The sequence below is a fragment of the Passer domesticus genome, chromosome 8, assembly GCF_036417665.1.
Source record: "Passer domesticus isolate bPasDom1 chromosome 8, bPasDom1.hap1, whole genome shotgun sequence".
Lineage (NCBI taxonomy): Eukaryota > Metazoa > Chordata > Aves > Passeriformes > Passeridae > Passer > Passer domesticus.
The window spans coordinates 53,598,031-53,613,415 of record NC_087481.1 but is presented as its reverse complement, the minus strand read 5'-3'; the positions used below and the strand labels follow the sequence as shown (position 1 = coordinate 53,613,415).

General features: G+C 38.7%; 1 protein-coding gene across 4 annotated transcripts in view; it reads right to left on the bottom strand.

Moving 5' to 3' along the window:
• Nucleotides 1-15,385, bottom strand: part of PLPP4 (phospholipid phosphatase 4) — a 47,684-nt gene that overhangs the window by 20,196 nt on the left and 12,103 nt on the right. For 3 of the 4 annotated variants that reach the window (XR_010367623.1, XM_064431478.1, XM_064431480.1), the window contains exons 2-5: nucleotides 10,181-10,289; nucleotides 6,220-6,310; nucleotides 2,827-2,890; nucleotides 1,525-1,649 (exon numbers count right to left, since the gene is read on the bottom strand). Coding sequence is in view for 3 of the 4 variants with exons in the window: in XM_064431478.1 (XP_064287548.1) it covers nucleotides 1,525-1,649; nucleotides 2,827-2,890; nucleotides 6,220-6,310; nucleotides 10,181-10,289 (389 nt within the window). In the remaining variant the exon portion in view is untranslated. Of the gene's footprint in view, nucleotides 1-1,524; nucleotides 1,650-2,826; nucleotides 2,891-4,288; nucleotides 4,531-6,219; nucleotides 6,311-10,180; nucleotides 10,290-15,385 lie in introns of those variants that run through there. The other variant, XM_064431479.1, reaches the window with a different exon arrangement.

Here is a 15,385-nt window from a genome sequence, read left to right as displayed (position 1 = left end):
TATTATATCCCAAACATCCTCATTGCTCCATAGGTGTAGCAAAGTAACATAATGGTGTGCTTCCCATAGTAATAATAATAATTTGGTTCTCACTCTTTATACTACTGGGAATGAAGTAATAGCAAGAAACTAAATTTGTGATCACAACCATAAACTGTTCTTGATAAAACTGGCAATTTTGGTTATCTAAATAATTTTGCTGCAGAGAAGAAGGGTTAGCACTGTATGATTGTCAAATTAAATGGTTTCCTTCTCCATTATGAGACTAAAATATGTATGGATTTTTAAGGCTTGTCAGAGACTTAGATATTATAACATCAGGCTTCAAACAGCTAAGTACTTCAAGCAGCTGCAGAATTGCCTCTCTAACATACACTTACCAAGTGATAAAAATTACTGAATATATAATATCTCTTCATTCTTATCACATTTTAATAAAAGGTTTTGTGGTGGGAAATACAGTCAACTCAGCCACACTAATCTTATGTCTGTGATAGAGAAAGCTGCTCTCATAATTTTGATCTAAATACTCTGGAACATCATTCTGCTCCAATAAATTAGGTGTGAGCTGCAGCACCATAACTCAGAGCTTGTACAACCAGTGCCAGGTAAAAGGAAAACCCCAAGACTCCTCCTGTGGCTGCCCCATTGGCTTGGAACTAAAGCTTATAACATACCCACAAACATCTACTACTCTCTTATTTATTTCTGTGACTCAGACAAGAAAGGAGAAAAATCAGCTCACAATTTCATTCAGCTCATCACCCAACCTGTGTGCAATATATACTTCTGTACCATTAGGCAATTTGAAATTACCACTTTCCAAAAAATTCCATAGATACAACTCACTGGTTCTCAATTGGCAATTCTTAGAACAGCTGAAAGCAACAAACATTACTGGCCAAAAACGCCAAAGAAGCTTACAGTAATCAAATTATTTTACAGATGAAAAGAAGTTTTGTCAAACATGACATAAAACACACTAGAACTCATATTCCCAAGACAGAGAAAGGAACCTTTACAAACACCTAAGTTAGTAAAACTAATTTAGGTAGATGAATTCTCAAAAAGCCAACTAAACATCTGTCAGGATACAGCACAAACTGGGGGTACCTGATCAAACCATGAAAGCTAGATTGAGGACCACCCCAAAAGCAAAAGAAGAGTGACTGTACTGTCCTACTTCATTGGAATATAACAAAATAAATATTTACTATACAGACAAAGTTCTGCACTGGGGAACAGATGCCCCTCAGAATCACAGTGTTCTGGAACCTTGAATATTCCTCACTCTTCTGACAGCTCTGCTGTGACTCTGAATGTTCTCAGGTGGTTCCCAAGATGAGGAAGGGTCAGAGGCTCACCATTTTATTTCCAGAAGGAAATTGCTGACTTTCTGAAAGTCAGAAATTCAGACTCCTCCAGCAAAAATCAGGTTCACCATCCAGAAGAAGAAGAGCAACCCCAAACCACAGAAAGGACAGTGCCTCTTACTAAAGAGGCACTGTGTTTAAGTGAACTTACAGGAAGAGTGGATGCTTGGAAAGCTTTTTCTGCCTTCAGAGACCAGGTCTGGATCACCTGTGCAGTGCATTTCAGAGTTCATTACTCCATCTGGAAAGCAGCGGTAAAAGAAATCGGGACGCGGTCTACAAAAAACACCATGGATATTAAAAATACAAAAGCTGTAGTAACAAATAAACCTCAGAGTGATTATTACATTTACTGCTTATCACACACATGCAGGTTACTCCTAACTAGAGTGATCAGTTCTGCACAAAGTGTAACAACTCCCAAATTTTCACAGGTCTTGCCAAAAAGTGCAGCTCAGAATATTCAAAAAGCATCCATCAAAACCTAAACCAACCTTGATGCTGACTGTCTCAGTGCATTGAGCAAACCTCTGAGATTCTCCTGACCCTGCTGTGAGCTGGGCCTGCAGGTTTGACTGGTGTCACACTGACCCTGAGCTAACAAACCACGTGGAGAAGAAAAGATTCAGAGACAAGCTGACAGCAAAATACTTGGCTTGGAGTGCAGGAAAAATGAGCTTATTCCTGTCTAAAGAAGTGGGTGTATTCTTAATTATTTTAAAAGCACCATCAAATAAAAGTGCCAAGTGCCATTACTGTCAGGGCACCAGTTCTGCAGCAGAGAGGATTCATCAGAAACCAAACACAAATAGTGATTCCTCAATGCTGCAAAACACCCCAGCAACAAAAGCAGCACTGGATTCTGTCAAACAGTGTATGAACTCAAGTCAAATGCATATTTTTCAGCTGAAATAATTTTTTTACAAAGAGACAAAAAGTACCTAAAACATATTTTCTGAGCCCTTCATTCAAAATAATGTTTCCCTAAAGAAATGTTCTACCTAGGAATCCATTCACTGCAGCTCTCAGGTTTGTTTTGCTGTGCTTGTTGATGTCACCTGGACACAGAATATGCTTGTCACAAAACGAACTGATTCCTGTTTAATCAGACAAGGGCCACTGGCACCTGAGCTCCCACATGCTGCGACTCTCCCCTCCCATGCTGCCAATTTAATGAACTGATTTCAGCCCCCACCACTCCTCCCAGAGCCCTCGCTTGTCTGGGTCTGCCAGCGAGTCAAACAAGAGCAGAACACAGGCACGGATTGCTGCCACAGTGGGGTGTCACCTAATGAAGTTGTACAACACCTGCAGCAGGCCAAGGACAGCTCCACAGGGCCCCTCTGACTCCACTGGAACAGCAGCTCTCTATTTATTGGGATTTGCTGTAGCTGTCAGTCTGTCTCCATTCCTCTCAAGTTAAACCCATCATTTAGAACATGACAGGACTTACCTTCCCACTATTAATTTAATAGTATTTGTGCAGACACCATTCAGAGCTAGAGCCAAGGAAACAGCTACAAAACACAATGAACAAAGAGAACAATAATAACCTCAGTACCAAGCAATAAACTGCAGCACTACAGCATTTGATTTACAGACTTAAACCATTACTGGACTGAAAAGTGAGTATCTTTTTTTTCAGCCTATTGTTTTTGTTGTTATCCAGACTAAGGACAGACCTCAGAACATTGTAACAATCATGACTTGCTTGGCTCTTACTTCCCTACACAAAGCCAGTTTTCCTACCATGCCATTTGCACAGGCATAAGTCAATAAATGGGAAAAAATCAGAGAATGAAGTACTGTGGGTTTGCAATTTTTGTGTTTTGTAATTTACCAGATTAAACGCTCATGCTCTTTATGTCAAGCAGAATTTTTTATAGACCAATACACAAGATATAGAGATACTTGTAGACACACACGTGTATACATATATATATAAATATATGTATATATATGTGTGTGTGTGTGTGTGTATATATATATGTATGTGTGTGTGTGCGAGATGCAATTAAACACTTTCAGGCTAAAGCATTGCCTTTTGGCCAAAATTACAATTAGATGACTTTATTTCTCTTTCAAGAGGATTTGGATGTTTTGATTAAATATTTCAGTGTTTTCCCCTTACATTTGCTCCCATGATTAATATTTTTTCCTAATAAAATTGGTCAACAAGAAGGAACTGTTGTACTAGGTGAGAATTAATCATCTCTTCTATTTGCGCTTGCATGCCAAGTCCCCAGAAATTCCAAAGAACCACATCTCAAGCCTGTGGAGATCTCTGCCTTGATTTCAGTGGCACTTGGATCCTACACATACACACATTTTAGATTAAAAATTATTTAATTTTGCAGTCCACACCGTAGCTCCCTGTTGCAAACCAGGAGCCAATGAATTTTATTTCCCATCAGAAAAAAAATATCAGGCAAATGTCTGATTTCCAGCAGAACATTTACAGTAATATAGCTTTGATTAAGACAGCCACTGAGCTATTTTCTCCTTGGGCTGCTGCCCCAGATGCTGCACTTCAGCAGCACTCATCCTGTCTCCATAAAACCTTTGCCTGAGGATATTACAGATCATAAAAATGTATTATAGTGTTGTGTGTTATATTTTTTTAAAGTTAAAAAAAAGTGGGACCTTCATCAAAGCAAAAATAAGGGTTTTCTCAGAATATAACAATAGCTGCCAGCAAAAATGAAAGAACAAGTCAATCCTAGAGACATTCATACTGTTAAAAACATTCTTCCTCTTTTAACACCTTTGTTCACAGTGACCACTCAATCCAATTTTTCCCCTCCACCGTTTTGTCGCAGATTTTAATGGAAATTGCATGGGGAAATTTTCCATGAAGTCAAATGCAGATAACCAGCAGTGCCACAGCACTACACCGCCCTTCTTAAAAAACATACCTGCTTTTGAAGACAGGCAGTAAAATTCAGTCTTTTTGTTGAGTTTTGTCTTGATGGTTCTTTGTACACCTGACAGAACTGTGCCTTCACTGTTGCACATTCCTTACACTGGCAAGCCAAGCATCAAGTGACAGTGTGAATGTAGGATGGTAAAAAAATATTCTATTTGCTCTGCTGTTGTTTCCCTTAAGAAAGATTCATACTGCCCATCTAAAGTCATATAATCAAGTCAGTGAGAGATTCAGGCACTCCCAGGGGAAGGCTTAAGGGCACCTAAATTAACTCCTCCTTACTCCAGGTGCATTGAATCCTCTTCTCTCTACTAATGGCAATATGAGGGGCAAAGAATTTTCATCTCTTTCTCACCTTTTCTCTCCTCTATGCATCATGCTTAAAGAAATCCACCTTTTGGGGAACTCCCTGATCATTCTTTGTGAACATTCTGTGACAGATCTCAGTAAATCAGAGGCTCACCACACCTAATGAACCCTCACATCACCAGATACTGAACTTTATTAGAGTACAATGTACTTGAACTGGTAAATAAGTGGCAAATAAGCCAAAAGAAGTTCCACAGTTATGGCACAAACCGAACAGAACATCAGGATTGGTGTTTCCTTAGTCTGGGCAGCAAGGGGAATGTTGGGGAAGTTGGCAACTTTTCTTCTAATGTTATAGAGGGAATAACAACAGAAGGCAAAACAACAGGAAAAAAAAAATCATGTCTTTTTAGAAAAAAAGGTGAAAGTAAATGATGTAGAAATGGAGCCTAAGCTCCTCTCCTGCTTACACAACAGGAATGGAGGCTCAGAGCTGACTCTGTGTGCTTGATGAATGAGGAGTTATTTCCAGTGAATGGACTTGTCAGTAAAGTATCACTCGAAGACATTTCAGAACTTACAACAAATGACTGACAGCAGTCAAAACAAACCTAGGATCATTTCACACTTATGTGAGAGCAACTAAAGAAGGAATAATCTATGGGAATTAAGCCTTGTCTAATTTTTTTTTTCCAATTACACAGTGCCATTTGCATCCTACCAAGTTAAAGCAAGGTTGAGTATTGCTTCGATTTTACCATGTAAGGGACAATAAATAAAGCATAAATTAGCCAATAAAACAGAATTTCAGAATTATGAATGTTTTAAACATAAGGCCAACAAAAACATCTGCACTTCTCAGTGTTTCAAGGTATTCCTTGCCAGTGAAAGTGCTTGAATCAATATTGATCTCTGGCAATATCTGTAAATCAAAAGGATCTGAGCACATATTACTGTAAGGTTTCAAGAGACAGGCACAGCCAGAATTAGCTGGAACAGCTTAAAACTTACCCTCTCCATTGTCCTCTACTCCACTTTCCTGCCTACAACTGTAATCAGAGCTCACCCATAGCACAGCCACTACAGCTCACAGCCCAGGATTAAGTGCACAGCTAATTCCATTGGCAGTTAAGGATGAAACAACAGCTTCTAATTAGAAAAACTGAGCCAAGAGCACAGATTTTGCAATGGGTTAAAGTAAATTGCAGGAGAAGATCAGAGAAAACAATGAGAAGAGTAATTTCCTACACTAAACAGCTGAGTCGCACAGGACTTTCCAGTCAAAGCCTTGATTTAGAATAGCTGCAAGTACAAATAAGAGGAAAGTAACAGATTGGGTGTGACATAAATCTGAACAGTCTCTCAGATGGACTTGTCTTTGCTGATCAAATTCCAGTCCTTGCTGGCTAAATTGTGGAATTAAGGCACAGAATCTGTACATCTAAATCACACATAAACCCAAAGGCTTCTGTGAGATACCCTGAGACTGCACTGCAAGGACTATAATGGGCTGTAATAGAGACAGGTTTTCTTCAAGGCTTGGACTACACTTGGAATCAATCTCTGAGAGCCATCAGACATTTTTGCACCTTGAAGTATGACATACATTACCTAAGAAAGCCTCTTTAATTTCGGTCTTGTCCGTTCGACGGATTATTTTCACCACGAAAATGACTGCTAGTGGCGTGAGGAACGAAATTGCCTGTGAGAGATAACAAACACCATGTGTGAGAGCATCAATTCCTTCTCAGTCTCACTGATTAATAATTAGCTGCAGCCAGCTCCATTTAAACTGAAAGGCTGAATGATCTTTATCAGACTCCTGACCTTAAGCAAAGTGGGATGATTTGTCTTTGCAACTCCAGGCTGACAAGCACATTAATATTCCAATATAGCCCTCAACTGTAATAGATTTGTAATTGCCCAGAGATGCATTTAAAATGTCAGCTTCTCCAATGAAAAAGTAACAGTCCATAAGGTCCACAAAACTCCAAAACACAGATTTTGGACATTTTTTTCTCGGGATGCAAATGCTGAGGAAGGCAGCCCACCCACCCAGGCTGAGTGCTCAGTAAGCCCCTACTCAACACAACAGCCTGCAGCACCAACATCCTGGCATTTCAAAATGCTCTTTTTCTTACTTTTTGTTTTCTTTTCAACTGTCATGTTTGAATGCATTGGGAAGATTGTGTCTTTATGATTCTTTTGTTTACAAGTGTTCAGATGTGGAGCAAGATGCTTTGCCTTGTTCAAACTCAGAAAAACAACACCTGAGCATCTACAGGTTTAGTCACTGGTTAAACAGAATATCCTGTAATTGTCAGTGCTGGAGGACAGGAATCCTCCTACAAGGAACCTGAAATGGCATCTATACCTCAGTGTACACATGTTATTCTCTTTTAAAAAAGTGAAAGTTACTGGTTGAGGTTTGGGTTTGGTTTTTATTTTTTTTTAACAAGGCAAAAATTAAGCTGTAAATGGCAAAAGGGATGCCAGGTCTTAAGTAAGATTATGCTTTCTTTACTGAAGCTGTACTGGGCCTTACTTCTTAAATAGCCCCAGTGATAGAAAAACCAGACCAGACAGATATATTATGGCAAAAGACACGTGACTCAAGCTTCTTTTTAAATTTTAAATTTAAATGGAATTAAATTTTGTATTTAATTAATTTAAATTTTTAATTAATCGCAGCCCTCACTTTATGATTTTAGACAATCTGAGTAGGAAACAACACGAGAATGGGCTATGTTTATAATTTTGGCTGTGCATCTCGTACCAGATTGTCCTCGCCTGCATCTCCAAAATACTAACTCAGTGAACCATGCAGATTAAAACACAGGCTGCAGTCTGTTCCCCTCTTCCACATTTAGGAAGGCAGGCACCAGAATTTGTGCAAAAACAGGAGTCACTTCCCCTTAAAATCTCCCCCTGTCTAAGTATGTGTGAAATTGAAGTTTGGATGCCAATGCCACTTTACTGCTCCAGAAATATTCACTTCTCTCTCTCCTCATCAACAATTTAATTTCTGCTTTCAGAGACAGTGTGAAAGTAAAAATAAATTTAAAAAAAGTTGAAGCAAACCCTAGAATTTCTAGTTTCATTCTTAAAAATAAGGATTGCCACTAGGAAAAAAAAAAAACATGAAAAACATCTGCATTCCAGGACTGGAGAACATGTAGAAATATAGCCAAGGCTGACAGGCTTATAGTGGTGGTTTAATGGAGTCAGAAATCTTTTGAACAAGCAGGAGCATCAGAAATTATCAACAAAGAATAGCATTCAGATGGCAGCTTGTTCCAAACCGCTTCCCCATCCATCTTCAGAAATCTGGTAAAACTGCAATTTCCTCATATTTCACAAGCATGTGAATTTTTTAGGGAGATGAACTATTCATGTTCGTGGTGTATTGCTGCTCCTTATACAAATGCATTAGCTGGAAGGTGCTTTTTATTCTGCAGCAAAATGCACACACACATAAATTTTGGCTTGTGACAGACTCCTTTCATTTATTTTGCAAAAAGTTTCTCTATGGCTCATATCTAAAACAGATTTGGCAACATTCTAATGAGCAATACTCTCCTCAGATACATCTCAGCTATGTTTCCTTTCCCTGCAGTGAAATATTCCAGCATTGCCAGGCTTTTGTGAAACATGGACAAAATCTCTGTCGTTTATTATCCATCCTGGCAAGCCAGAGAGGTCCTGAAGTCACAGGGACACAATTCCACTTTTCCAAGGGAAAGCTGGCAGTTACCTGCACTTTCCAAGACGAGGAATGTCCTTTCATAGAGAGAGAGAACCAGGCTCAGCTCATTCCAGTTTTTGCTACCCATGCAGAAGTCAGCTTTGTCTAATTTGGATGTGCATTCACAACATTTCTCTTGAATTCAAGTCTCTCATAGCAAATAAAATAATCCAGCAATTCATAAATTCTTAGAGATGGCTTTCTGATAAGCCATGGCCGTAATTTCAATATCAGAGTACAGTGGTGGCAACAAATTATTTCCATAATGAAAGATTATGAGCAATGCTAGAGCCAGATTTTTCTTCTTTTAAATTAAAAAAAAGGAAATAATATAGAAATTACCCATGTTTCTTAATTTAAGAAGCTGTTGACTGTTTAAAACCTGAGCCAGAAAGAAAACACAGGCCATACAAATGTTACTGACACAGTGTTGCCTCAAAGTTCCACCCACCACAAACTCTGCCAAAATCTGGGGCTATGGGAACATATTAGATGGGAATACATTATAATTATATCCCAGAATTGTGCTTCTCAGTGCCTATTGCCTGGGGAATAAGAGGATGGATGAATGATTATCCCAACTGGTTTCAAAAATCTTTTCAGCACTGCAGCAAAACCCTGTACCATGATTCTCTCTTGGTTCTTTTACAAACAGATCAGCAGCAAAGTAATGCTGAGCAGGAGGAAAAACCACACAATTAAACTCAGTCTTTCCCAGCACAACAATTTAATGTTTGGCTTGGGGGATATTTTGTTTGTTTGTTGTTTGATTTTTCGTTTTGGTGTTTTTTACACAGTTGTCTTCCATTTCAGGAAAAACATATATTTTCTTCCATCCAAGATTAAAAAGTCCAAAATAGAGCTGCTTCTTAGTGCAATATAAACAAAATATTTCTTGTTCATAAAGGCAGATTTAAAAATCAGGCCTTTAGCATCTGTCTTAGAAGGCTGAGATAAATGGTTGCCTCATACACTGGAGATACCTTTAAACTGTTCCTTAATTTTAAAAAATTTATAAATTAAGCATTAAGCATTTATAAATAAAGCTGAATAGAAATTATGTAGCTGATTTGCATTTAATCTGAATTCAAGATTGAAAAGTAAAACCCTGGCCTCACTGAAGACTCAGGAAAAGATAACTTTGAGGCAGCTGTTGGGAAGACTGAACTACCACTTCTACAGCCTGAACTACAGCCGTAATTTCAGCATTTCTGAGGTGGTCTGTTTTACTGCAGTCATATACAGAGATCATCATGATTATTCATCACTGCTGGTGAAGGTTATCAAAATTATGAATTGTGATAACCAAATTCAGCCATCCAGTCTGCATGTGCTGAGCAGGGAAGAGCCAGAAGAGCAGTGACAGCAGGGCAGCTCTCTGATATATTTAGTGTTGGCAGAAGCTAAAACAAAGGTTTTGCCTCCAGGGAAAAGAAAAAGATTATTCAGAGTCCAGTATCTCAGTTCCTAACACGACTAAAACAAATTGGATCTCCAAATTTAAGCACTTAACCTTCTAAGAGCATGGCAAGGTTTTGTCAGGTCACCCAACCAGCTAATTGAAAAAAACTTCTCATTTCTCTCACATCCCTCTCAGCTAACACTGCTCTCAATCCCAAACTGAAAAATCAACATTCATAAATTCAATCAACTGGTAATGCTGCTTTTTAAAGACTTCCCATAATTTGCTACATTTTGGACAACATTGGCTTGGAAAAGGATTGTCTTTAGCATTAAAGGAACATCCTCTACTTGTGCAATATTTCCTGCTGCTTATCAAAGAAACATTTACTCAGTTTGCAGCCATCAAATGCCTTTAGTACTTACAAACATGAGCCGTGTGGGGATGTTGTCTGATTGCACCAAGGGATTTTTGTACAGCCAGATCTCCTCTGGCTGGATCACTCGCTGGAATGGATCCAAAAATTCCGTAAAACTGAAAAAAACAATGAAAGGTACAGATGTTTCACAATTTGAAGTGATGACCAAAAAAACCCAGAAGAGTTCTGCTCATTTACAATTTCCCCCAAATTTGACTATGACACAGCATGCATGAATTATCCTTATTAATAAATTGTTACATTGCCATCCTACCCCACTACATTTAATAAGACAAACTCTAAATATAAATACACCCTTCAGAAAATGGGTTTTAAAAGTGTACACCTTTGAAGCTGTTCTACAACTTTGTAAAAGTTACATAAACACTGCTGTGGAAAATAATTATTTTTTCCTTGGGAAAAGGGTGCAAATAAGACTGTGAGATTAAATAAATCATGTAGTCATTTATTATCAATTTACAATCCAGTCTTTTATAATTATTAAGTGTTTTATAATTATTGTTATAATTCCTGAAAAAATTATACAAGCAATGTAAAATATTAAATGACTTTCAAATGTCATGATTCAGACTTTGAAGCACGACAGTTGCGTTTGCAGGATCACAAAGCAAAATAAAGAAGAAGCCCAGAAAATTTCTTCTACTGATAAAAAGAGATAACTTTAGTGAATATCTCCAAAAGAGACTTACACCTAAAGCAGGATGGGCTGTCAAGCTGAAGAACAACCTAAGTCTAGCTGAAATGTCTCATTCTACCAAAATAATTTTAATTTCATTATGTCTATTAGCCATCTTATAAAGAAAAAAACCAAACAAACAAAAAAAACAGAAAAAAACCAAAAGAAAGCAACAACAAAAACAATAAAATCCACCAAACACATTAAAAACTTCATCATTCTGTAATTACGTTATTTTACAATTAAGAGCATCAAAATAAAATGTTGAGGTCCCATTGTTCTGTAGAAAATAATTTGTGTGAGTATCTTGTCATGCACTGAAAGAAAAAGCAGGAACTGTGATCTGTGGCTGCAGCAGGAAGTTTCAGCAGCTTTTCATGACTACCTAAATTATCTCCTTTTTCCACAGAGTCCTTCAGTACTCTTTAACTTTTCTTGGCTTTGAATTAATATCAGACAACCTGGGAAGTTTGGCCTTTGTTTTGCACTCTCATTTCAGTTTATTATTTTATTAGGGCTCGAGGAATGGGTGCTGAGGGAGGACACAGGGACAGTTTCCTGCAGGTTGGTCTCACCTGAATAAACCAGAGCCAGAACTCAGAGGGGTAGCAGCCCAAAGCTTTATTTACTGGAAGTTTTCCAAAGCCAAGGGCTTTAAACCTCTCCAAACACAGGTTTTACATCAGTAGCAGGCACATCAAGTGACTTTGTAAAGAGAAAAAGCCCAAAGCAGTTTGCAGAGCAGAGTGAAATTAAACCATACTCACACATGCAGCTCTCCCCAGGGAAGACAAACCTCAGAAAAGCCAGCTGGGTCAGCAATTTCCTCCAGAGGAGCAAGCCACTGCCCCTGCCCTTGGGAAACTAGGGTATCTTCAAAGGTCTATCCACCCCAAACCCTGCTCTGACCCCTTTACCTGAGCACACTCAGACTCCTTCCACACAACATCCAAAAGAGCCCAACCAACCTCTTCCTCCTCTCCTTTCCTAAAGGAAAACACCCAAATTTAAGGACCAAAGAAGGTCAAACACAGCCTTGTCACTTGTAACAATATTTCAGTTTCTATACTGGCCTACATGCGCAACAGGATTGTTCTGGGAGCTTAAGGAGTCTGGTTTTGCAAGAGGAATATTTACTGTGGTACTCAGCTTCTCCAAGCCCAGAGTTTGAGCCTGCTCTCCCAAGAAAGTGAACTTCAGAAGTGTCAAAACAATTTGTTTCAGTGTTTTCAAAATGAAAACAAAGCTTAAAAGACAATGACTTACACAAGACATGAAAATAGGAAACATTTCTAAAGAAGAGTGCAGTATCACCCATATGAAAAATTTATTTTCTACTTTTCAACTAGAAAAATAAAGGTCAACTCCTAGACAATGCAAGCAGGTTTGGTTCCAAATTTCAACTAAGAGAGAGTCCTAAAGTACATTATTTGAAGTATTTCTGGTAACTGCAGAGTGCAAAGCACACACAAACATCTGTGCTTGAAGGTGATCATGACACATCCGTGCACCAGTGCACTTCTGGAAAATTTGTCACATCAGATCAGAAATGCAATTAATATGATGTAAGATATTTGACATTATGAACAAATGCCAACAGAGTTAAAGGTTTGGGGCTCTTCTTGATCTTTTGTGTTCTGTCCCTTGCGATGTAAGAAAGCTGGAATTATTTTTGTTTAAATTTGAGGAATTTTTAAAAAATCAAATTCAGTTCTCATAGGAAACACACAGTGGGACACTGCAGATACACACTGTCATAAGATTTAATGCCTTTATGAGCAAAATAACGCGTACTAAAGAGATGAAAATGTAATAAATAACATAAATAGTATCTGATTTCAGATGAGGACTGATTTTATGATTAATATATACTCATCTGTACTCATATAAAGAATTAGTTATTTCAACAAATCCATCAATGACTGTAATTATTATTATTTTATGCAACAGCAGCACTTTTGTAACCACTATATATTAAATCTGATTAGGTTTTCATCTATTTCTTTGACTTGTGTTCTGAATATCTTCCCAAAACTGCATTCAAATTAAGAGCAACATAATGCAAAAAAAAACCTCAGAAAACAAACAAACGAAAAAGTTTTCTGAAACTGGGCAAAATAATTTCAGAATCACTGCTGAAGGAGGAAAAAAAAATATCTGCAGAAGGCAGCAGATGTCTCTGTGAACAATACAGAAATAGAAAGTAAACAGTTAAAGGAAAGAGACTGTAAAAAAAGAAATAACTTTTTTTTTATCTTCCCGAAGAGCTCAACTGCTAATTAAATTTTTATGCCAAGTCTCATAAGAGAACAATTCTCTTCTTTTTTGAAGCATCACCAATGGGTGAGTGGATATGAGATTTCACTAGCTTGAAGGCAATTCCCTTTGTACTCCATTAAACAATCATGAGGACATACTGGCTTCTAAGCTGCCTGACACTTGGATTTATGTTCCTATGTCCCACCAAAAGTGCAGTCTATCACTATTCAAAAGTCAGCTCAAGCTTGTTTAAAGGACTAGATGTGATGAGAAATGAATGCAGGCCTTGGACAGAGAAAACTGGTTTTGATCCTTTTGTGTTATGGCCCAAAGTACAACCTCAGCCATGGAAGTGTCTCCTGGCAGCAGGTGGGCAAAAAAACTTCCTTTGTTTAGTACAGAAAAACTTAGTCTTAGCTTTTTGGCCTTTTTTCTTCATTTTTACATATTCACCCAATGTTTTTAATGGCTTAGCAAGCAAGATTTCAAACACTTCAGCATGATGACATCTTTAAGGCATAAAAGCATTTCCATTAACATCGAGAGCCTTTAACTGTGACTTTCAAAGCAACCCAAGGGAAAGAGGAGCCCAAACTCCATTAAAAACATCAGTGAGCAACAGGTGCCCCAGTCCCTGGGGTTGCTTTGGCCATGCCAGCACTGCTGCTTACAGCTCCACACTGAGTAAAAACACTGCTCTTTTCCCAGGTCTTCGAGGTACATTGACTTCATTTCCATTTCACAGCGTGCAGCCCTTTAGGATCATTTCGTGCCAGCACCACAGCACAGCCAGAGCCAGGTAACAGCTCACTAAAAGCAGTTTTGTGATGTTATGGACTAATAACTTGGGGTTATCTTTTTATGAAACCATTTGCTGATAGTGGAGGAATCAAACAGAGCATAAATATCTTCATAGAGGTTTTGACCCGAGTTTCCAGAGTGGTTTTCATCCCCCATAAGCAGCAGCAGGATATTGTTTGGCACCTCACTGTGCTATTTTTGGGGTCTCCAACAAAAGAGGAATGATTGAGTCTGACTCCATGTTCTTAGAAGGCTAATTTATTATTATATTCTATTACAGAATGCTATACTAAAACTATACTGAAGAACAGAGAAAGGATACAGACAGAAGGCTACAAAGAATGATAATGAAAAACCCTTGACTCCTTCCAGAGTCCTGGCACAGTTGGCCCATAACTGGCCAATAAGTAAAAACAATTCACATGCACCCAATGGAACAATCACCTACCACATTCCACAGGAGAAGCAACTCAGATAATTATTGTTTTCATTTTTCTCTGAGGCTTCTCAGCTTCCCAGGAGAAGAAATCCTGGCGAAGGGATTTTTCAGAAAATGTGACAGTGACACCTCACCTTATTGTTTCCACCACTGCCTGGCCCTCAGCTGCATGAATCACACAGCAAAGTTTAAATTTCTGCCGGGTCCTGAGCATCAGCTAAAGAGGGCGTGGTTGGTTGGCAGGAGAAGGGGGAAATTGGGGTTTTTGCCTTTTACTTCTCCTCTCACAGACAAATCTTGTTCCAAACACCAAGTGACAATAACTGAGAGGACAGAGCAGTACACTTGGGATGGCAAAGCATCAGGAGGGAATGAAAGAAACTTGGGATTGTGACACCCAGACTTTCATCCCAGACACCTCATGAATGCCCCTCCTCTTTTCTAAGCTTCATCTGTTGATAAGCAGATTTTATCCTCAAATGGCTCTGTATGCATGCCCCCTCTGGGGCAAACAACAAAAACATAGCATGTTCATCAACTTCTCTTATAAATCACCTCTGGGGGCTTGTGGGGAATACATTTGGCTCTGACCACCATTCCCTGCCTGCAGAACTCTCTGTGAGAGAGCGCTGCTGCCTCTCCCAAAACCACAAATTAACTGGGACTCTTGGAACTCCATTTTTCATGTTTCTACATGGATATTTCCTCCAGTATTCCCCAAGCTGGGTCTCAAAGCTAGTAGTAAAAGCTTTTCTGGTGTGCCTGCCATGTTAAATCGTGCAATCAGCTGTTCTGCAAAGTTGAGAGTGGTGTCAGTGGTGCTGAAGTTGGTAATAGTTGCCCTAATTGCAGAGATGTACACAATTCGTAACTCAGGATTTGCTTTAGGGGCTCCACACAAGTGATCCAGGCTGAGAGAGAGCTCAGAGTTTGCATCAGCACTGAACACTCTTCACATCACCTTGGCTCACATTTGAATTCAAGTTTACTCTTTCTGAAACACACTAATAGTGGGA